Source organism: Microcaecilia unicolor, chromosome 4, assembly GCF_901765095.1.
Source record: "Microcaecilia unicolor chromosome 4, aMicUni1.1, whole genome shotgun sequence".
In the NCBI taxonomy this organism is placed as follows: domain Eukaryota; kingdom Metazoa; phylum Chordata; class Amphibia; order Gymnophiona; family Siphonopidae; genus Microcaecilia; species Microcaecilia unicolor.
Window position 1 is genome coordinate 298,783,605 of NC_044034.1, and position 23,485 is coordinate 298,807,089.

Consider the following 23,485-nt stretch of genomic DNA (forward strand, 5'->3'; position numbering starts at 1 on the left):
GTCACCGACTGCCTGATTATGGGTGCAGGACTCCTTCTACAGGCAGGATGTAGGGCCCATTGGAGCATAGTGCCCTGTGTGACCGCCCCTATTGCCCCTGCCTATCAGCTCCATCCCTGACCTTATAGAGCTAGATCCTGGGCCCTGTTGTGTTATAGGTTGAGGAGGGAGAGAAGGGGAGGGGGCACAATCAGTTCCTGCACTCATTAGGAGGCTAGAGCTTGGGCCCTGTTCTTATTATACAGCGGAGGGGTGGGGGTGGGGGGGGAGAGAGAGTGAGTCCCCATCTTTATTATACAGCAAGAACTTGGGTCCTGTGTTTTTTTTAGGGCTCACTGACTGATCTTTATTGAGATTGTGCTCTGATGATACACAGAGACTGAAGAAACTGCAATTTAGGGTTTATGTTCAATGTTCTTTGTGGGATTTACATATGTCATCAGGGTATAAGTCTGGTGTGGATGGCAGTGTGAGTGAGTTGCAGGGATATTATTTGGTAATTCTTTTAATGCACTGGTTTGTTTTCACTAATAAAGATTTTGTAATTTATATAATATAATAATATATAATATCTCTGTAACACCAATTGTATTTCTGTACTCTGTAATGGCAATGCCATAACAGCTCTTTGTAAGCCACATTGAGCCTGCAAATAGGTGGGAAAATGTGGGATACAAATGCAACAAATAATAATATAGAACAGGAGTACTGTTTGTTGTTAATTATTTATCTTTTACCACAATCAAACATTATTTGATGGATGGATAAAATAAAATAAAATAAATAATTGAACAAACAGAGCAGTCTGAGCAGCTTTGTCCTATACACACAGAGATCAGCCCTGTCCTCATTATAAAGTGGCAGCACAAGTTCTGCTCTTAGTAAACAGAGAGAGCTTAGGCCACATCCTTATTATGGTCTGGGAATTGATGATTCCCCTTAAGATGCAGTGGGAGCTCGATCTCTGTCTTTCCTACATTGGAAATTTAGGCACTGCCCTCATTATAGAGCAGATATGCTCGGTCCCTGCCTTATTATTCAGGTGAGATCGACCCTTGCCATTATCATACAGCAGAAGTTCAGTTTCTGTCCTTATTCTACAGCACAGAATGTGGTCTCTTCACATATTATTCAGCAGGTGTAAATGCAGGTGTCAAGTTAGGTGTGGATTAGGCGCTTAGGCAGATGCCCTTCATAGAATATCGCTCAATGCATAATTTTTTTGATGTACCGAATCTAGTCCTTCCCGTGCTTTCAGAAACCTGCTGGCAGTACTGCCTCTTGGCCACAAGATGTCACAATTGGAACAGTTCTTGCTTGAATTTCCAGCCTTTTCAAATCTAGAGATGGGAATCTCAAATCCCACTGAAGCAGAGACATTTCAGGCCACTCCTGGTTTTTAATTTACATCCCAAAGCAGTGCAGTATTTGTAGTCCCTGATTTTGCCTACTGAAATCAGTGCTACTAGTCCTATAATGCATCAGGATGGAGTTTTACGAAATCTGGACTCGCCTAAAACATCTCTACTGGAATTGGGGAAGTGACCAACTCTGTGAGAGCCCCTAGGCTACCTCTTGTTTGTTCCTGTTTTCACATTGTTTTAGATTATTTAGGGGCCCTTTTACTAAGCCGCGTAGACGCCTACGCGTGCCGAACAAGCACCAAATTGGAGTTACCACCTGGTTACCATGTGGCCCCTGTGGTAATTTCAACTTTGGCGTGCATCAGCTACGCGCGTCTGCAAAATAATTTTATTTTCTGGCGCTTATAACGGACACACGCCAAGTGGCATTTGACGCGCATAGGTCATTACCACCCAGATTCTTTACCGCTAGGTCAATGACTGGCGGTAAGGTCTCAGACTCAAAGTGGACGTGTGGCAATTTTGATTTTGCTGCACCTCCATTTTGTGCCTATGCTACCGCAAGCCATTTTTCAGCACGCCTTTGTAAAAGGACCCCTAATTTAGTTATTTTTAAAAATTCAATTTGATATTCCACAACTTTCTAGGGTAGCACAGAGCAAATTCCATTAAAAAGTCAGTATCTTATTTATTTAATTTATCATATACTGCACATTCAGGTACAGTAGATATTTTTTTGTCCCTGGGGAGCTTACAATCTGAGTTTGTATCTGAGGTAGCAGAGGGTTAAGTGACCAGTCTAAGATCACAGGAAGTTGTAGTGGGATTTGAACCAGGCTCTCTTGTGGGCTGATGCTCAGAACTCCCATGATATAAGGAACAGCACCCAATCCATACTGTGAGAACAGCACCAAAACTTAGCTCCCTAATGCTCAACACTAATGGTATGCAGATGGTATACACACTGTGAGACGGAAAGCAAGGGGGGGGGGGGGGGGGGAGGAAAATGCCTGGCGCATGTGCAGAAGAATTTTGCGGTAAGCACAGCTCTTGTGCACCTGCCCAGGCAATCAGAAAGTGAAACACACATCAGTGCCGTTGTTCTGCGCCTTTAAATATAAGGTTTTCAACATTTTTTCTCTTGAAAGGCTTATATTTAAGTGCAGAAAAGAGGTGCCAATGTGTGCTTTCACTTTTGGGTATGCTCAGTCCCACACACATTTGTTTTTCACTCCCAGCACTTAAAGGCTCGCATGGGCTTCCTTCTGCTTCTGAAATAAATCAAAACCAGCAGATTTTAAGCTGAAAAGAATTAGAAATTCTCTCCTCAAACACCCTAATGCCAGTTCTGAACTGTCATTAGGGGGTCCTTTTACTAAGGTACACTGAAAAATGGCCCGTGGTAGTGTAGACGCGTGTTTTGGGCGTGCACAGAATCATTTTTTAGCGCACCTGTAAAAATGCCTTTTTAAAACTGTTACTGAAAATGGACATACAGCAAAATGAAAATTGCCGTGCATCCATTTTGGGTCTGAGACCTTACCGCAAGCCATTGACCTAGCGGTAAGGTCTCACGTGGTAACTGGGTGGTAATGGTCTACGTGCATCAAATGCCACTTGACGTGCGTAGTTGCTGCATGTCAGAAATTTTTTTTTTCAGACGCGTGTAGCGGACGCACGCCAAAATTGAAATTACCGCAAGGGCCATGAGGTAACTGGGCAGTAACTCCAATTTGGCGCATGTTGGGCATGCATAGGTGCCTACGTGGCTTAGTAAAAGGGCCCCTAGTTTTCCTGAAGTAAAGGTATGGTTTGTTTGTACACTGTTCTCTGTGCATTGGGAAGAAATAGCAAATGACCTCATTTACGTCTATTTGACTACATTTAAATACAATTTGCGCTAATCTTTGGTATGGCCATTGTTTCCTGAACTGTGGCTCTCTGAACATTCTGCGCAGATTAATACCAGTGCTAGGTTCTGAGCATTGGCCTGTTGGTTCTCAGCCTGCTGCTTTTAACCATCAGGCTACTCCTCCACTCCATGCACATATTAAAATAGAAATAATGACTCAATTACCTAAAAATCTAAACACTCTACAAAATGATAAGACATTTAAAAACAAGAAGAGAAAAGGTATTGTCCTTACCTGGATCCCATTCAGCGAGGCAACTCCCATATAGAGAAAGACTCCATACAGCACAGGCATAGGGATGTACTGGTCAGACAGTAAAGCAGAAAAAGAGCCATCAGCTTTTCCTTTTGGCCATGACTAAAAGCAGCATCTACCCTTGACCTCATTCACAATGACATGTCTTGCATGAAAACCACACACCAGTGTTTCTGTAGTCACTATGCAACATGAAGGCTTTGGGTCACCTTTATTCTTTCAAAGCTCTTAGTCTTTCATATGAATCTTTGGCATTACTGCACACTTAAAACATTAGGAAGCTCTGCAGGTGATGTTATCAAGTTATCTCTTGACATCAGCTGTGGAAGCATTACATCTCAAGATGTCATAAGTTGTGAAGACTAAATAGAAACAGCAACAACATGATTCAAACCCAGACTATTATGATGGTAGAGACAGTTGGCATGTCCATCTTATCTGCTGTCATTTCTCTTCCTGTTAGAATACCATAAACTCTATTTACACAGAAACAGAGAAAATGATAGCAGATAGAGCCCATGTGGTCTATCCAGTCTGCCAATCTCTACAATCCCTTCCTTTCCCCAGGGCTGAGCTGGGCCCAGGACAGGACTGTTGCCCCCCCAAGGATCACTGCCTCTGCCGCCCTCCCAGGATCGCTGCCGCTGCTGCCCGCCCCCCCCCCCCACCTCACTGCAAATACATTGGCTGGCAGGGATCCCAAGGCCCCGCCAGCAGAAGTCTTCCTCCAGCACTGCTCTTTCTTCTGCCGCATTGCCTGCCCCTGTGGCTGCTTTATCTCTCAGGTAGCACATGCTCATTTTCAAAACTGAGCATGAGCGGCCTGAGGGGAAAAGCAGCCACTTGGTAGGCAATGTGGTAGAGTGAAGAGCAGCACTGGAGGAAGCTCTCTTCTGCTGGTGGGGCCTGGGGGGACCCCCGCCAGCCAAACCAGAGGCCCTGGCCTGAAGTCCTGATGTGTCTGCTCCTCTGGGTGTGGAGGGGCATGTGTCCTCTTTTTTGGGTGAGCAAATATGGTAACCCTAACCTGTACCCTATCTTCTTGTTGAATCAATAAAGGATGAAACTGCCTTTTCTGCTGTCCCTCCCTCTCTCTCTCTAGGTTCTTGTCTGATTCAATAAGGTTCTTTCTTTTGCACTGCCTTGCATCTTGTTAGAAATGCTGGAACTCTGTTTCCTGACCATCCCTGCAGCATTACACCCCTGACCCCGGTGTCCCCATGGAGACTGCTCCACCATGCATCCCTTATCCTGGAGAGAGTGCTCCACCTTGAATCCCTTATCTTGGGGAGACTTCTCCACCATGCATCCCTTACCATGGGGAGACTGCTCCACCATGCATCCCTTACCCTTGGGAGACTGTTCCACCAAGCAATCACTTCCCCTTCCAGTGAGGAAATATTGTGCAGTGTTCTTTCTTTAGTCAACCCTTTTGAACCTTAATCAGGATTCTTGTTCTACAACGTCCTTTCAATTAAAAAGACACTTATATATTATTGACAGCTTTGAGGCCTTCAATTTTACTAGAATAACTAGTATTCTCACCAACTCTTCTGTGTAACTGAAGACTGATTTCACTCAACATCCTTACAATTCCTGAATGAGGAACTTTGAACACGTCAAGAATTCTGTCTTGTTTTAAAGCTTCTGACTGTGTCTATTACATCCTCTTTATTAATAATAATACTAAGAATTTTAATTTCCTCATGACAACAAATAGCTCTGTACTGGGACTTGTACAACAGGAAGTTCCTGCAATGCGACTGAAGCAAAGAGATGCAAGAGCAAACCACAGATTGACACGCTCTTGGAAAAATCTCACCTTCAGAACTGGGGCCAGGAAGACGGAGATGCCAGTCAGAATAAACACTGCTGTACCTGTGACTCTCTGCTCTCTGAAAAAATAAGGAGAGCAAAGTGTTAAAGGGCAGCCAGGAGAGAAATACACAGTGCCTTTTTATATGAGGTTGGGCAGATCCATCAAATTACCCTTAACGGAGAATTCTCTGATTTTCATTCTTTTACCATGCAACTAGATGCAGCTGTAACATTACATTTTAAGTTTTGTGAGCAATGTATTGGCCCTGATAAACCACCATCTTCCTTTCTCCAAAGATGGCCTCCACAGCTTGTGACATCATTGATCACTTAATAAAGTCTTATGTCATTGGCTATGAGATGTCACCAGGGTGATGATAGCTCCCATGTAGCCATAGGCGTAGACTGGGGGGGGGGGCGAGGGGGGGCAATGCCCCCCCAAACGATGCGAGGCGCCGCCGCGCCATTAGTTTAAAAAAAAAAAAAAACACATGCAGGCACGCGCTCCTCTCCATCTGCTTGGCTTCCCTGCCCTCTCTGTCTGCGTCCCACCTTCCTCTGACGTCATTTCCTTTCGGGCGGGACGCAGACAGAGAGGGCAGGGAAGCCAAGCGGACGGAGAGGAGCGTGTCCGTCTACCCCTCTCTCTTCCTCCCTCCCTCCGGCGCAGGCAGCAGTTTTTCCCAGCGTTCCTGGCAGCGGTAGCGTTGTACACGCTGCCTCTGGCTCTGCCCCGAAGCCTTCTCTTCAAGTTCCTGTTCCCGCATAGGTGGGAACAGGAACTTTAAGAGAAGGCTTCCGGGGCAGACCGAAGGCAGTGTGTACATCGCTACCGCTGCCAGGAACGCTGGAAAAAACTGCTGCCTGCGCCGGAGGAAGGGAGGAAGAGAGAGGGGTAGACGGAGTCACCATCTTGGACCTCGCGGGGGGGGGGGGAGCAGAGGGAAGATGGATGGGACGGAGGGATGGTGAGCAGAGGGAAGGAACAGAAGATGGATGGGACTGGGAGCGTTGGGAGCAGAGGGAAGGACCAGGAGATGGATTGGACTGGGAGGGGTGGGGAGCAGAGGGAAGGAGCAACAGATGGATGGGACTGGGAGCGTTGGGAGCAGAGGGAAGGACCAGGAGATGGATTGGACTGGGAGGGGTGGGGAGCAGAGGGAAGGAGCAACAGATGGATGGGACTGGGAGCGTTGGGAGCAGAGGGAAGGAGCAAGAGATGGATTGGACTGGGAGGGGTGGGGAGCAGAGGGAAGGAACAGAAGATGGATGGGACTGGGAGCGTTGGGAGCAGAGGGAAGGACCAGGAGATGGATTGGACTGGGAGGGGTGGGGGAGCAGAGGGAAGGAGCAACAGATGGATGGGACTGGGAGCGTTGGGAGCAGAGGGAAGGACCAGGAGATGGATTGGACTGGGAGGGGTGGGGAGCAGAGGGAAGGAGCAACAGATGGATGGGACTGGGAGCGTTGGGAGCAGAGGGAAGGAGCAAGAGATGGATTGGACTGGGAGGGGTGGGGAGCAGAGGGAAGGAGCAGGAGATGGATGGGGTTGGGAGAGTTGGGAGCAGAGGGAAGGACCAGGAGATGGATGGGACTGGGAGCGTTGGGAGCAGAGGGAAGGACCAGGAGATGGATTGGACTGGGAGGGGTGGGGAGCAGAGGGAAGGAGCAACAGATGGATGGGACTGGGAGCGTTGGGAGCAGAGGGAAGGAGCAAGAGATGGTTGGGACTGGGAGGGGTGGGGAGCAGAGGGAAGGAGCAACAGATGGATGGGACTGGGAGGGTGGGGAGCAGAGGGAAGCCTACTGGAAAGAAGACACTGCATAAAACAGAAGACACTGGGATCAAAGCGAATAGAAAAACTAAATGATCAGACAACAAAGGTAAATAAAAGTATTTTATTCATAATTTATTAATTGAAATGTGTCAGCTTTTTGAAATGTGCATCTGTGATATTTTGCCTGTAAATTTCATTTCCTTCCTCCATATTAGCATATTCATTTGCATATGTATATATGCAAATGATATGCTAATATGCTCCGCCCATTCTTTGCCCCCCCAAATGAAACAGTCAAACTACGCCTATGCATGTAGCTCTCTTTAGTTCATTAATATTCTGAGAGTCCTGTTTCCAGAAAATAAGTGAAATGTTACAAGCACAGAACAAACTATTTTCTTCTTAATGATATGACGTGCGCCAGGCACTTCCTGGCAATGGCAGTTATCGTCTGCCCTAGGAGTGTTTCTGCATCTAAACACTCCTAGGGCAGACGATAACTGCCATTGCCAGGAAGTGCCTGGTGCACGTCATATCATTAAGAAGAAAATAGTTTGTTCTGTGCTTGTAACATTTCACTTATTTTCTGGGGCAGGTCAAGGTGAGGCGCTATGATTTGAATTCAGGGGGGCCCGGCCCGGTGGTGGACGGAGGGAGGCGGGTGGAGGGGACTGTGGTGCCGGGCCCCCCTTGGAGGCCCGGGCCCGGGGAATTTTGTCCCCTTGCCCCCCCCCCACTCTCGGCAGCCCGGAGCCCTGATGCTGATTCCTCAGAGCTCAGCAGCTGAGAGCAGCAGCAAGCATATTCTGGGCTTTTTCCACTTTTTCCCAGCAGTGGGGAGGCAGGGAGCCCCAACACAGGTCCATCCAAAAAAACAACAACGCGTTTTTGTGCTTGCAAAAAAAGGGCTCCATCTACTGTTTCATATACACAGCTTGTCTGCGTGTATGAGAGCCGTCTGTAGCATGCGCAGAGCAGCCACGCATAGTGATTGACTGTTCTGCGCAAGCTCAGCTCACCGACTGGCTTCCTCCATGTCGCATGCAAATGAGCTGGGTCGCAAAAGCAACGAGCAGCTCATTTGCATGCGATTCTCTGTGAATCCCTCTGTGTTTCTAAAGCGGTAAACTGTTACGATGCTTACCAAGATCAATGGTACATGAAGAAATACAGGGAAATGGAAATAATTTTGGTGACATCATCATCCGTCTATGGAGAGCTACCCTGACCTGACTGCTGTAGGTAACTCATGTTTTCAGAAGAGACAGGTGTGCTGTACCTCACTCCCAGAAACTGGGGCTGCTCTCCAGGAGCGCTGGTCTCTGTTTCCATCTTCAGGCTGTCGATGTGTGCAATAGAAATGACTGTTGCGGCCACGTACCAGGGCAGTCCCATGAAGGAGCAGGCAGCCATTAGTATCCCTACCCAGAACAGGTCAAGGTGATAGCCTGAGGCTTTCTGAAGCAGAAATACACAACCAGGAGGCCATTAAAATCACTACAAGAGCAAAGATTCATCAGATCTGAAAGTAATCCCAGAACAAAAGAAGAGTTTAAATTTGCAGAGCACCTTGTATCCATAACAGCATCCCAACATTTCACCTGTAGCTTTGTTAATCACCTTTCCTATACCCTTCACCTCCCCTCTCTCACTTCCATCTCTTAATTTCCTTTCTCTCTTTTGTCCCAGGCTGGGTTGTAGTGCTTTTCCTTCCCGCCCCCACTATCTCCTCTTCAGTCCTATTTTCAAGACTTTTATTTACCAGTCTCTTAGGATAAAGGTGGTCCATAAATACTTTGTCATCAGTAATTCTAATTATGACGATAAAATGCTTAAGATTTTCATATGCTTAGGTGTTGTAATGTATAGTATGTGTACTCCATTTTACAGAACAAGAAAGTTCTAGAGAGGAAACCAGAGAACTCACAGGACTGAAGCAATACAATAAAAAAAAAAAAATGTTGTTTCAAGGTTCATTCATCTTGAACACAGCAATCTAACAAATATTTGAGATAATGAGTAAAATGTTGTCAATTGAGGGTAAAAACATATTTTGCCCATTTTGTTAAACATTTCCTTGATTGTGATATTTGGCTGTACATTCTAACTTCTCATTATAGACACTGCTTAGCTGGGGTTTACACTTAAACCTTGCCCTGAAGCAGACTGCAGATGGCGAAATGTAGACTGTACCAGAACGGGATGTTAAAATTGCTGTGGACCTTGAACTGAGAAATATTTTTTTTTCACTGGGGTATCCGAGAAATGAAAGTACAAAGCACAGTAATATTAGTATTCTATCTTCATTTTGAGGCTGATAGTCAACAGATTTGCCTGGATAACTTTGCGAGTTACCTGGACAAATGGTATATTTTGAATTTCCCACCTGGCAGAACACTTAAGGGGTCTTTTACAAAGCCACACTAGTGTTTTTTAGCTCATGGTAAAAATCATCTGGTGGTAAACCCTGAGACGCCATGGGCATCTCAGAGTTTACCTCTAGCTGATTTTTACCGTGTGCTAAAATCGCTTTGTAAAAGGCCCCCTTAGTTTACATCACTTTTATTCGGTAATTGGTTGACATACATGGACATCCCCAGTTCTATATCTGAACTTTTATCAACACAAATGTCAAAATACCATCTATTTCTATTACACAAAGCTTCGAAAAAATGTTAAAACAGTTTCAACATCTCTTCAGTCTTCCCCTATCATCCCCTCTTCCTTCCACCCTCTCCACCCATTCTGCATCCCACAGAACCTCCAACTGATGTGTTTGTTTCTAATTACAACAGCCTCTTTCATTTAAACCAGAATCCTCTCTCTTTCCTTCTCCCATCTCTACTAAATGACTCCTATGTGCATTATGTGGCAGTCGCTGGATGTTTGGACCTCAAATTGCCCTATGTGCAGATCCCGTCATCATCCCCATCATCAGTTTAGCCATGTCTAGCAGGGTAAGGAGGTGTCTTGTCATTTTTTTTCCACCTCCTACCCCTCCAGAGCAGTGTTTCCCAAGTCCAGTCCAGGAGTACCCCCTTGCCAGTCAGGTTTTCAGGATATCCACAATGAATATGCATGAAAGAGATTTACATATAATGGAATCGATGTATGCAAATCAAGTTCATGCATATTCATTGTGGATATCCTGAAAACCTGACTGGCTAGACTTGGGAAACACTGCTGTAAAGGAAGTAACATGTGTGATGCTAACCCCACCCTACCCCTGACATCAGATGCCAGATTTACCAGCTCTACAAGAGGGCCAACAAGCAGGAGGCCCTCTCCTGCCAGCAGGCTCAGCAAAAGGGCCACACCGAAGGGCACTTTGTGGGCCCTTAACGCCTTAGTCCGCATCATTTCTCAGTGAATTTGAATAGTAGGTTTTATTTGTTTTAATTTTAGTCTACGTTTTGCTAAAGATGCAAGGTGAGGTTTACTTTGGTATTTTAATGTAAAATGTTGATGTGTTGGTCATTGATTGGATCTTTTTTTTATGGGGTTTAAGTTTGGGTGGTGGGGTTTTATTACTATGTCTCTGAAATATAATTCTGGTTTAGATGACTGTTTTAATATTCAGGCTTTTGGGGGAAATGAAGTTTACTCAATGGAGATTATTAGCCCTGTGTTGGGGAGATATGGGACAAAGGGGCTACTGTTGGGTAAACCAACTATAGGGACTATACTGATACTAGTGGTAATTTAATCAACTATCTGTCAATCAATTGTGAAATCAAGGTTGATATGAGCAGGGGTAAATAAAGTAAAACAAAAATTTGTAGGAGATTTGTAAAGAAAATGCTGCATCATAAAAATCAAACCTAAAAAGGCCAAATGTACTAGAGAGGATTTGTTGCCAAAACCAGTCTGGTACACTAATATTAGGTCAGCAGAAACAAAATTGATATTATGAGAGAATTTGTGGCAGATAATCGAGTTGGTCTTTTCCTATTAACAGAGACTTAGTTAAATGAGGCTGATCATGTCGTAGCAAATTTATGGCTACACAATTCATTTTGTTGCTAGAAAACAGAAAAGAGGAGGGGGCCTAGCGATTATCTACAACAAACTTTTACAGATGGAGTTAGTTGAGACAATTATGAAAAATGAGTTGGAGGCTATGTTAGCCAAAGTAAAAGTGAGGGGATTGCAGTAGAACTTTTGGTCTTATATAGGCCACCGGGAAGTTGGGAGGGGAGTTTTGACAACCTCTGTTCATTATTGATGCAGTCCTCTTCTTAAATTCAATCAATTCTTATTGCTGGGAATTTTAATATTCATTTAGAGAAACAAAATAATAAACAAGTGTCAGAATTTTTTAGAACTTTTACAGAAATTCAATTTACAGATCATTAATGAAGGTAGTATGAATAAAGCAGGACACACGTTAGATGCCATTATAACAAGCAGAAAAAAAATATCAAGGGCCATCAAATATGGGACAATAAGGAATCCTTTATTTTTGACCAATAAAGGATTCCTGATTGTCCCACACTTGACGGCCCTTGATGTTTTTTTCTGCTTGTTCCTATATGTGTACTTTTATCCTCTCTTCTGCCACTTGATGCCATTATAGCATCTTCTGATTCTTTTCAAAGTAGTTTAGAAGACCATTGGGCAGTTCATAAGTCTTTATGGTCTGATCATTTTTTGCATGAATTTACATTATATCTACAAATAAATAAGTCACATTATAGGGATAAAGCTACAATCGTTTGAAGTGGTAGGACTGATTCTTCTCAATTGTGTTCAGTGGTTGAAAAATGATTTTCTCAGACAACATCTTACTCTAGCATATCATTGCAAATTTGGCTCCTTTGCATCAGCTCCCACATCCAAGGTCTTTGATAGACCCATAGTATACAGAAGAGTTGAGGCAAAGAAAGAAGGAATGCAGAAAATTGGACAGAGCATGGAGAGTAGAACAGACAGATGAGTTGAAATCTCTTTGGAGACAGCAGATAAATCTATACAAAAAGAGATTCAATCACACAAAAATAATTATTTCTCTAATAGAATAATGGACAGTTGTAATTTCTCTAAGGAACTTTTTAATATAGTGAGAAGCTTGTCAACACCAGTGGAAAAGTGAGTTCAGCAATTAGATATTACTCAGGAAGATTTAGCTTTATATTTTCAGGAAAAATTTCTGAAAATTCAAGGGGAACTGGATAAAGAACGAGATTCTAAAGGAAAGACAGAAATAAAGTTAGATAGGGTTCAGACCACTGTGGTTTCCTCTGGAATCCCTGTTGATTGGATCTGGAATTCCTTTTCTGTTATAGATGAGGCTTTAATAATAAAATTAGTTAAAAAGTTTGCAAAAGAGTCCTGTCAAGTAGACCCCTGCCTAGCTAAAATTCTGAAATCTATGCCTTCACATCTGGTGTCTATGCTCACTCAGTTGGTAAATGAGTTTTTGAGGAAAGGGGGTATGCCAGTTCAACTGGGGCATATCTTGCTGACCCCATTGCTGAAGGGTTCTAATGTTAAGGGGCAGCAACAAACAACAGAGGTAGATTTGCATAATGGTGCTCTGTTCCCGGCGGCGTGTGATTGTGTTTGCAGCATTACTGGGAGCATAATCATTTATGCCACTTGTTCATTACAACATCAGATATTTCACTGATCCCTAATGAAGGCATAGTGCTGAAACTTGGTCGAGTTGGGTCATTGTACAATAAATTTGCATGTGGCGAAACCTTGATTGTCTTCTCCTTCTCTGGACTACCTCTGCTGTTTGTTGCTGCTTGTGTCAAGTTTACAGAGTGTTTGGCTTCTGTTTTGTTGCTGGGTTCTAACGTTAACCCAAATCTTAGTTCCAGCTATAGACCAGTGGCTAATATTCCATTCTTGGCAAAGAGGGTAGAGGCAGTGGTAGGACTATAATTACAGGATTATCTTTTTCAGTACCAAATATTAGATTCTAGACAGTCGGGATTCTATCTTAATTATAGCAGAGAAACTGTCTTACTGGCCTTAATTTGAGAATCAACTTGGACAAAGGTATATCCAACCCTGATCATGCAGCTAGACCTGTCAGGTGCTTTTGCCTTGGTCAAACATGACATCTTGTTAGAGAGGTTATCTCAATTTGGAATTTCAGACAGGGTCTTACAGTGGTTTTCTGGGTTTTTGAAACATCACACCTTACAGGTAGTGTGGAACAAGTCCACATCAAAGTCATGGAGGATGGATTGCGGAGTCTCACAAGGCTCACCACTTTCACCAGTTCTTTTTAATGTATGTCTGAGTAAACTGTAACTTGTGCTTAGTCCTTTTGACGTAACATACTTATGCAGATGATATATTTTTAATATAGCTTTCAGGAGACTATTTTGCAGATGTCAGAGGTGTTTGATTCCATTTCGACATGGATGCTTGTAAATGGTTTGAAAATTAACCCAGATAAAACAAATATCTTATGGGCAGCAGGTAAACATGTGAAGTTGCCACAAGAGAAAATAAAAATAGCCTCGGCTGAGGTCTCAGTTCAAAAGGATATCAAAATCTTAGGAGTAATTTTGGATTCTACTTTAACCATGGAAAAACAAGAGAATACAATTGTTAGGAAATCTTTTCTTAAACTGAAATTTGTCGAATCAAATCATTTTTAGAGTTGTCTCAATTTAGGATGATTATGCAATCTGTGGTATTGAGCCAGATTGATTATTGCAATATTGTTCTTTTGGGATTACCTGAAAGACTAATATGCTGAACTGAAATCATACAGAATGCGGTGGCAAAAACTGATCATGGGTGGAAATTTTAATGATGATGCTTCCCCCTTGCTCATTGAGTTGCACTGGCTATCAATAAAGGCTAGGATACATTTTAAACTGTTGCTGTTTGTTTTTAAGATTTTATATGGGTTACCTCCGGAATAGCTTCACGATATAATTCTTGTTTATTTCCCTTCCAGGATGTTGTTCTCTGCTCAGGAAATTTAATTATGTATTCCAGCAATATCAACTTGTTGGAAATGGACTTCTAGACAGGCATCTTTGATTGACAGGGGCCCTGTTTTGTGGAATGAACTCCTGTGTAATATTTGTAATATCCCTTGTTACTACAACTTTAGGAGAATTGTTAAAGGTTATCTTTTCACTCAATATCTGACGGATATTTAGTTCTAAATGAATGTTACTATTATTAGGTACATTTACTGTTATCAGAGGAATTATCTCTGTGGTTCTTTTCTTGATTGTGATATTCCTTGAGTCATTTCAGTAAAGCAGAATAAAAATGCCAGTATTAGATTAGATTATCCTTATTTGTATGGACAATGCAGGCTAATCCCCCACTACTAGTATGAAGGCCCAGGTTCTTTTTACCAAATGGTGAGGATTCTTGTTTCTGGTAACCATAAAAGCTTTCTTGGCCCAGGGACAGACTTTTTCCTCTTAAACCCTAGACTTCCTGGGACATCAAATAGCATCATCTCTACTGATGGGACAATCTCCTGACCAGTCACTCCTCCCAATTACTTAACTACAGTTTCAGAACATTTAACATGTGTCTGGATAAAGGTGAACTGGTTCAATATGGGATGGAAGAGAGGGATGCCAGGGGTGAGGTTAAATTTTGACAGTGCTATTTAGAGAGTTGCATGGGGATGGAAATTTCACCCATCCCTGCCCATCCCCATTGGAATCTAACCCATACTCAACCGTATTTGCTAAGATCCATTCCATCCCCACAATTAATCTCCTCCATCCCCACCTGTACCCACATGATCTGACATTATTAAGTTTCAAGTTTATCTTTTGTTTGATATACTGCCAAGTCAGAGAATTCAAGGTGGTTTACAGACTACAATTAAAAGAGAAAACAAACAAGGTGTTTTAGGGATAATAATAAAAACAACAGCCTCCATTTCCTTCTGAGCCCAACAGCCTCTTGCAGTTTTTTGGACAGCAGTGGCGTTCCTAGCCTCGACGGCACCCGGGGCGGATTGCCGATGTGCCCCCACGGGTGCACCGCGCCCCCCGTGAAATGACACCCCCCCGGGTGCACGCCGCTGGGGGGGATGCCACAGTGCGCGCCTGTCTGCTCCCAGTTCGCTACGCTTGCTAAATTCTCTCGTAACCTGTTCCGGGGCAGAAGGAGGGAGCTGCTGCAGCGAACAAGAGAATTTAGTGAGCGTAGCGAACTGGGAGCAGACAGGCGCGCGCTGCGGCAACCCCCCAGTGGTGTGCACCCGGGGCGGACCGCCCCCACCGCCCCCCCCTTGGTACGCCACTGTTGGACAGTATTCACTATTCTACCAATGAGTGTTCCAAACTTTAGTCTGGTGTTCTGGCTGCCTCTCTGAGCATTCCAAGCCTCATTCTGGTGCTCCAATTGCCTCTCTTAGAGTATTCCACACCTCATCTCACTCTGGTGTCACCAGAGATTTTGACTACACTCCTGCAGGAATCCCGCAGCAACTTCTTCTATCCCCACGAGAATCCCGCAGCAACGTCCTCTATCCACGCGGGAGCCCTGTGGCAACTTCTTCCATCCCTGTGGGATTCTTGCGGGTTCTGCGGGATTACTGTGATCCCTATTCCCATGCAACTCTCTAGTACTATTATCAGGTTGAAAGCCAGGGTGCATAAATAATGTGCTTAAAGTTAACTGGAGAAGTTATATATTAAACATTTACTGGGTATATTCAATGTGACTGACAACCTGTTAAGTTTTTGAATATCCATTTATAAGTTAAGCAGACAACTTATTTAGTTCATTTTAACTAAAAATGTCTTGGCTGAAAATGACCCTTATGTTTTTATGAATTGATAACTCATTGGTACAAAGTTATACAAGGTTAAACATGAATATTCAGAGATAAGCCAAATAATTATATACTGGCTTTGATAAAGGTTGTTTATATATTGCTCACTCTTTAAATGATTTTGCTTACAAAAGAATATACTGAATTATAGGTGTGTGCTGGTGAAATTTTCATGTATTCTTTTATTTTTTAATTGCTATTGTTTAATTTTGATTTTATTTTCTTTTGTTTTATTTAGGCGCAGATGACTTTGTTAGCACATGCTAAATTGGTTTAGTTTCTTTATAGACTGTCTACACCACCATTTGGCTTAGACAACAGAGCAGTTTACAATAAAACTTTAGTAAAACTAATTAAAAATGATAAAATACTAAATAAAAAAGAATAAAAAAAAAGAAATAAGAAAGGGGAGCAGTCTTATGCCCCAGATGCCACGTTTAGCATGTGCTAAATCAAAATGAAATAAAAAAGCATGTCACTGCCAAGTTACGTACCCATTGACAAATTGGCAAGGCCATTACTGGTCTTTGTAGCAACCTTGTTTTTTGCAACAATTAAATAACTGTCATTCTAGAATCAGAATGCAGTTTGGAACCGACCGGGTCAGATGTCACAAAGGCACACCGCCAAGCGCAGGCAACCCAAGCCTGAACGAGGCCCTACCCGCAACTTGTGCTCCTTCCTATTCACTATCACTGCTGTGATCTGCTGGTCCATGAAGATCAGGATGGTGACAAGAAGAGCTGGGAGGGCACTGGCCATGTACAGCCACCAGGGGTTTTTACCAAATGGAAACACAAACCAACCTCGGTCAGAGCGAGTGGGCTGGAAAAGAGAAGAGACAGAGTTACAGCAGCACATTTCAGGCAGAACACCAGCTTCTCTGAAAAACTATGGCACACTGCATGTGGCAGCATTCTTAAGGGACACCAGAATGAAGATTTTCACCTCCTTGCTTTCTGACTCATTCCTGCTGATTGTTACCACTTCCTCACTGAGTCTCACAGAAATAGAATATGAGAGCAGTGAAGTGGCCTGAGAACCAGGGAAACCGAGGTTTGATTTCCTCTGCAGCTCCTTGTGACTCTGGGCAAGTCACTTAACCCTGCACTGCCCCAAGTATTAAATAAGTACCTGTATATAATATGTAAACTGCTTTGATTGTAAACACAGAAAGTTGGAATATCAAATCCCATTCTCTTTCCCTATTCTCTCTTCCTTCTGCAAGAATGTAGACCCTATACAATCCTGTCACTTCTCCACAATTCAGGATCTTCTGTGCCTATTCCAGACTTTCTTGCATTCTGTTACAGCTCATGCCTGTTCTACTTCCCCTGGGAGGCTGTTCCATTCGCCTTCCACCTTTCCATGCAGGCCTATTTGCTTGCCATTCTACCCTTTTTCAGTTCGCTGCCATGACTCCGTCTGAGAGCTTCCTTTCCACATGTTTTCTCCTTGTGTATTGTTTATACTTTTGAGATATCTGACTATCTCTATCATTCCACCTCTCTTTTAGTGCGTACAGATTTAGGGCTTATGATACAGGTATCACCATTATGGTTGCCCTTATCTGGACTGCCTCTACTTTGTCTGTTGACGTGGCTTCCAAAATTGGAAACAATACTCCAGATGGTCTCATGAATGAACTGTACAGAAGTAGTACTATCACCTCCTTTTCCTACTGTTTGTGCTGTTCTCTGTTAACCCTGATATCCCTCTGACTCTGGTCACTGCCATGTTTGCACTCTCTCTTTAATTGAGGCCTGAACAGATACCCACACCCCAAGGCAAATAACAACAGTACTAAGGCCTGGTAGTTTGTTTAAATTTCTGCCTGGCTAACATTATTCCATCGTTTCCTACTTTTTATGTTGGTATAACATTGAAACCAGGCCTTTCGAGTTACCCCAGTGATATTAGAGTATTAACATTATTCCATGTCAATCGATTTGCTTTGTATGAGGAGGGATCATAAACAGCATTTGTCACCCTTGCTTAGCAATAGGTCATCATGGATGGACATTCAAATTTCTGGAAGGAGGTACTACTACTACTACTATTTAGCATTTCTATAGCGCTACAAGGCGTACGCAGTGCTGCAAAGGAGGTAGTCCCACTACTACAGGCCTAAAGAAGCAGCAGCTATGGGTATTGTCAATGGCCAGTGCATCTCTCTTACTTTTCATTGGCTGGTAATCAGGACATACCAAATCAATAGTGGTGATGGCAGCTCTTCAAACTGCTTTCTCTTCCTGCACACTACTGTACTTGGGTGCATGGAAAGAGGAAATGGCTCAAGGAGTTATAACGCCACTTTTGTTAGATTAGCATGCTTGGATCAGTAGCTAGTGAGGCAGGGGAGAGAGATTAGCTGGTCAATGGATAGAAGGGTGGGGGGGGATAGGGGTTTGGTAATGCAGTGAGCTGTCAAGAGGGGTTGTGGGCTGTGTGGGAGGTGATCAGAGGAGCCATGGAAGAAGTGTGTTTGAGTGAGGAGAATAGGAAAGGCAGGAGGAGGAGTGAGGGGATTGGAGGGAATGTGAGAGGATTGAACAAGGGACTCCTAGGAAGTGTGAAGCAGTATGTGTGTGATTGTGTAACCAGATGCTAGACACAGTGGGAATAAACCAGAGGTTTGAGGAGATGCAGGGAAAATGAGAAGACTGAAATGAATGTGAGAGGACTGAGTGAGGGAATTGAAAGAGGTTTTTGTGGGATGTTTGTGTGTAAATTAAGGGATTGGATTTGGGAAAAAAAGTGAGTGGATTCTGCCTCCCTCGCATGGGTCACTCCCATTTCCTCTAAATCTTTTTCTCTTTCATCTCCCATCCCTCTGTCCTTCCTCCCTGAGATTCATTTCCCTTTTCCAAGATTCCTTCTCCTTTTCCTTCCCCTCCTCTGTTTCTCATGCCCCTCCTTTCTTCCTAAAGCCCTTAGTTCCCCTAGACAAACAAACAGGATGGGGAAGGGGGAATAAAAAGATATATGTGGAATGCAGGGGGATAGAGAGAGGGAGAAGTGGGATTGAGGGACAGGGCAGAGGTTGGTGAGTCTGACACTTCCAAAAAAGCACTTTGCTGCCCCTGGTGAATTGTAATTTGAGATCAATCAATCATTACTTAAAGCCTGGAAATTATTATTATTATTATTTATTGCATTTGTATCCCACATTTTCCCACCTCTTTGCAGGCTCAATGTGGCTTACAATACATCATGAATGGTGGAGACAAATCTGCCTCTCTGGCCTGCATCTGTCTCTTGTGGGTTTGGAGGGACACATACACTGGTAACTATGAAAGGTACATGCCTTGCAGGGCCTGTTACACTTACTAGTAAATTCTATAATATGGTGCTCAAAATTGTGTGCACAATTTAATTGAATAACAAGCCATTTAGCGCCAATAATTGGGCGCTGATGTAAATCCTTGTCCCCAAAATTGCACGCAGATCCTGGCACTACGTGCTATTCTATAAACAATACCCAAATTTTGGCACCATTTACAGAATTCAGTCCTTAGTGCATAAGTCACATATACAATGGAATCCGGCGGCAACTAACTAGGGCCCATTTGAACTACCAGAATCCTTATTCTCTCACAAAATACTGGTGATTTTCCCAATTGATGTTTTGTTTATAATTGAAAGCATTGCAGGCTTCTCATTTCTGTACCCAAACAGCTCACAATATTAAAATAGCTTTGATAAACGTGTAATGTTCATCATTTTACCTTAAAATCAGGAGGCAGTTGTAGCTTAGGGGTATTCAATCCAATAAGCATGTCAAGACCAACAAAAATTAGTATGGACATGAAGATAGAGAAATCGCTAATAAGTTTATGGAGCTAAAGAAGAGCATGAGATGAGAGAAAAAGAGAGGAGGAAGAGTGAGAGTGTTAGTATTTATTAACATACTAGTAAAAAAGGCCCGTTTCTGACACAAATGAAACGGGCGCTAGCAAGGTTTTCCTCAGAGTGTGTATGTTTGAGAGATTGTATGTGAGAGTGACTGTGTGTGTGAGAGAGAGAGAGTGAATAGGTGAGTGTGTGTGTGTGAGAGAGAGAGAGAGTGAGTCTGGGTGCGAGTGTGTCTGTGACAGAGAGTGTGTGTGCAAGTGCGTATGTGAGACACAGTGTGAGAGAGAGAGAGAGTGTGTTTCACACAGATACAGTGTGTGCGAGAGAGAGAGTGTGTGTGAGACACAGACTCTCTGTGAGACTGAGTGTATGAGATCAAGAGAGTGTGTGAGTGACTGTGTGACACATGGAGAGTGAATGTGATACAGTGTGAGACAGAATGTGTGAGAGACAGTGTGTGAGAGTGAGAGGGAGAAAGACATTGACTGTGAGAGAGAGAGAGAGAGTGTGTGAGAGAGAGTGTGTGAGAGAGAGTGTGTGTGTGACAGAGATACCACCCCCCCTCTGGTGTCAGGCCCCCCCTCCCTCCCTCTCTCTGGTGTCAGGCTCCCCCTCTCTCTCTGGTGTCTGAGCGTTACTGTGCAGGACGCTGAGCTCTGGCTGTGCTTCAAGGAACTGACCAATCCTATTTAATAGAATGCACCTCCAACATTCTGAAGCCGAGAAACCTCGTGTGGTTGGTCACTTCTGCTTGTGACGAACCCGGAAGTACGTGATGTCAATTCAGGAGATGGATACAGAGAGCAGGAATGCCTCAGCCATGCAGTCAGCTTCAGAATGTTGGAGGTGCGTTTTATTATATAGGAAATTGCATGAAGGCCAACATTGCGTAAATTTTCTCCATCAGTTTGGTGACAAGGAAAATGGAATTCAAATGAATTGGTTCAGGTACATGAGTGGGAAAGCGCGGGGTACAAATGTAACAAAAATAAAAAAAATAAATATTTAGAGAGGTCAATGTGGCCCTGAATATCTGGGTTTATGCAGCTGGCTATCTCTTAAGTGGTTAAGTGTGACATTCAGCACTTAACCACCTAAGTGACACCGCATAAAGCTAGGACTATGTTTAATGTGGTCCAGTTTGGCCACTTAGCTGAGTAAAGGGCCCTTTTACAAAGTGTTGGTAAGCCCAATGCGAGCTTACAGCACGCTAACCTGGAACTACTGCTGGCCTGATGTGGCTGCTGGCGGTAGTTCTGCCTTGAGTGTGCGTCATTTCTGGTGCACCGTAAATTTTTAAAAATTGTATAGCGCTGCGCTAACCCAGCGGTAATTGGGCATTGCCATGCGCTGCCCGGTTATTGCTAGGTTACCGCAGGAGCCCTTAGTGCCACCTCAGTGGGTGGCGGTAAGGGTCATTTTTTAAGGGGCTTTTTACCCACTGCTGTAAAAAGGGCCTTGGCACATGAGAAAAACGGCCCCCGCCGCTACCGCAGGGTCCTTTTTCCCGCAGCTTAGTAAAAGGACCCCTAAGTGCTGACTCTGCCCCCGGACTCGGGCTTTCACTTTTGTGGTCAGTGCTGATATTCAGTGGCACTAACTAGTTAAGCATCACTGAATATCAGTGGATAGCCCTGCACAAGTGATTTAACTGGCCACGACCCTCTCCTGCCTGCTTAAATTGCTTTGAATTTCAAGCCAATACTTTATGGGCTGATGTTAAAAAATGATTTAACCAGGCAGGAGCTTAAATCTCACTGACCAGGTGATTCCCAGATTTTCAGTGGCATATAACCGGATAGTGTGGCTGAAAATCTGAGGAGGCAGCTGGTTAGTCTGATGAAACAGAGGACACACTAAAACACAGAAATGAAACAAAAATTTGTCGTCATTTTGGATTAGAATCGACACAAAACAACAATTATTTTTGATGATTTCAATGCTGTTTTAAATGACTGCACATCCCTTTCACTAACAGCAAGAGAGTAATTTTATAGCAGGGCACCTGGATTAAGAGGGCAAGTAGGCACCCACTTAGGAGCTATTTTATAAAGACATATAGGTACTCATTTTCAAAGCACATAGAGGGGCATAATCGAACGCGAACGCCCATCTCCATGGGCGTCTATGTCTGCGAACAGGTATGTGAAGGGGCGGAACAGACTGTATTTTCGAAAAAAATGGGCGCCCATCTTTTTTTCCGATAATACGGTTTGTGCCTGACAAATGCATCGGATTTGTGTGGATTTGAGCTGGGCGGTTTTGTTTTTCAGCGATAATGGAAACTGAAGGCGCCCAGCTCAAAAATGAACAAATCCAAGGCATTGGGTCATGGGAGGGGCCAGGATTCGTAGTGCACTGGTCCCCCTCACATGCCAGGACACCAACCGGGCACCCTAGGGGGCACTTGTAACAATTAGAAAAAAAAATTTAAATACCTCCCAAGTCCATAGCTCCCATCCCTTGGGTGCTGAGCCCCTCAAATCCCCCCAAAACCCACTGCCCACAACTCTACACCATTACCATAGCACTTTTGGCTGAAGGGGGGCACCTACATGTGGGTACAGTGGGTTTTGGGGGCGGTTTGGAGGGCTCCCATTTACCACCACAAGTGTAACAGGTAGGGGGGGATGGGCCTGGGTCCACCTGGTTGAAGTCCACTGCACCCACTAACAACTGCTCCACGGACCTGCATACTGCTGTGATGGAACTGGGTATGGCATTTGAGGCTGGCATAGAGGCTGGAAAAAAAGTTGTTAAAGTTCTTTTTTTTATGCTGGGGGGGGTTAGTGACCACTGGGGGAGTCAGGGATGATCATCCCCGATTTCCTTCGGTGGTCATGTGGTCATTTAGGGCACTTTTTTTGGGACTTGCTCGTGAAAAAAAAGGGTCTAATAAAAATGACCCAAATTCGTGCTAAAAATGCCTTTCTTTTTTCCATTATCGGCCAAAGGTGCCCATCTCTCCTTGGCCGATAAACATGCCCCAGTCCCGCCTTCACCAAGCCTCTGACACGCCCCTGTCAACTTTGCCCGTTTCCGCGACACATAGTAGCCTAAATCAGAAGATGGACGTCCTTCTCACAGGGTCGTCCAAATTGGTATAATCGAAAGCCAATTTTGGACGTCCCCAACTGCACTCCGTCGCAGGGACTGCCAAAGATCAAGGGGGCATGTCGGAGGCATAGCGAAGGCGGGACGTTGGCTTGCAGGCCCATAAGCATTGTGGGAAGGTTGAAAATATGTCTCTAAGAACCTAGCCAAAAGATGTCTGCTTCTGAACTGTGCAGACACATTTTGTGGCCTCTCTGCCTGAAACATAAACCTGCCCCTGTATTTACAGAATGTGCATCGCACAGTGGTGAACCTAGGACCCAGCTGTTGGTGTTTTGTTTCATGCTCCCAGACTTTCGACTCATTACTTTCACATCTTGGGTCATCACTCATAGGCAGCGTTAAGGAAGAAAATTAGTGGTTGAGAAGGAGAACTGGAAAAGGAGAGAGAATGAGGCATGCTGTGAAGCAAAAGGCACTTTGGGAGGTCAGACCTTGATTTCACTGGGAACATGCAGTTTTGGGGTTTCCAGTTCAAAAAAGGCATCGATGCCACAGAAGAACAAAATCGCAAAGATGATGGCGAAATCAGCAACCAGCATCCGCAGCTAGAGGTGTACAGGAAAAAAGGATGAACAAACAAGGCGGTTAGATATGGCAAAGGAATAAGAA

At 44.0% G+C, this 23,485-nt stretch overlaps 1 protein-coding gene across 6 annotated transcripts in view; it reads right to left on the minus strand.

Moving 5' to 3' along the window:
• Positions 1 to 23,485, minus strand: part of SLC4A5 (solute carrier family 4 member 5) — a 122,656-nt gene that overhangs the window by 12,436 nt on the left and 86,735 nt on the right. For all 6 annotated transcript variants that reach the window (XR_003941984.1, XM_030201799.1, XM_030201798.1 and 3 more), the window contains exons 16-20: positions 23,308 to 23,421; positions 16,568 to 16,729; positions 8,408 to 8,586; positions 5,355 to 5,427; positions 3,512 to 3,580 (exon numbers count right to left, since the gene is read on the minus strand). Coding sequence is in view for 5 of the 6 variants with exons in the window: in XM_030201799.1 (XP_030057659.1) it covers positions 3,512 to 3,580; positions 5,355 to 5,427; positions 8,408 to 8,586; positions 16,568 to 16,729; positions 23,308 to 23,421 (597 nt within the window). In the remaining variant the exon portion in view is untranslated. The remainder of the gene's footprint in view (positions 1 to 3,511; positions 3,581 to 5,354; positions 5,428 to 8,407; positions 8,587 to 16,567; positions 16,730 to 23,307; positions 23,422 to 23,485) is intronic.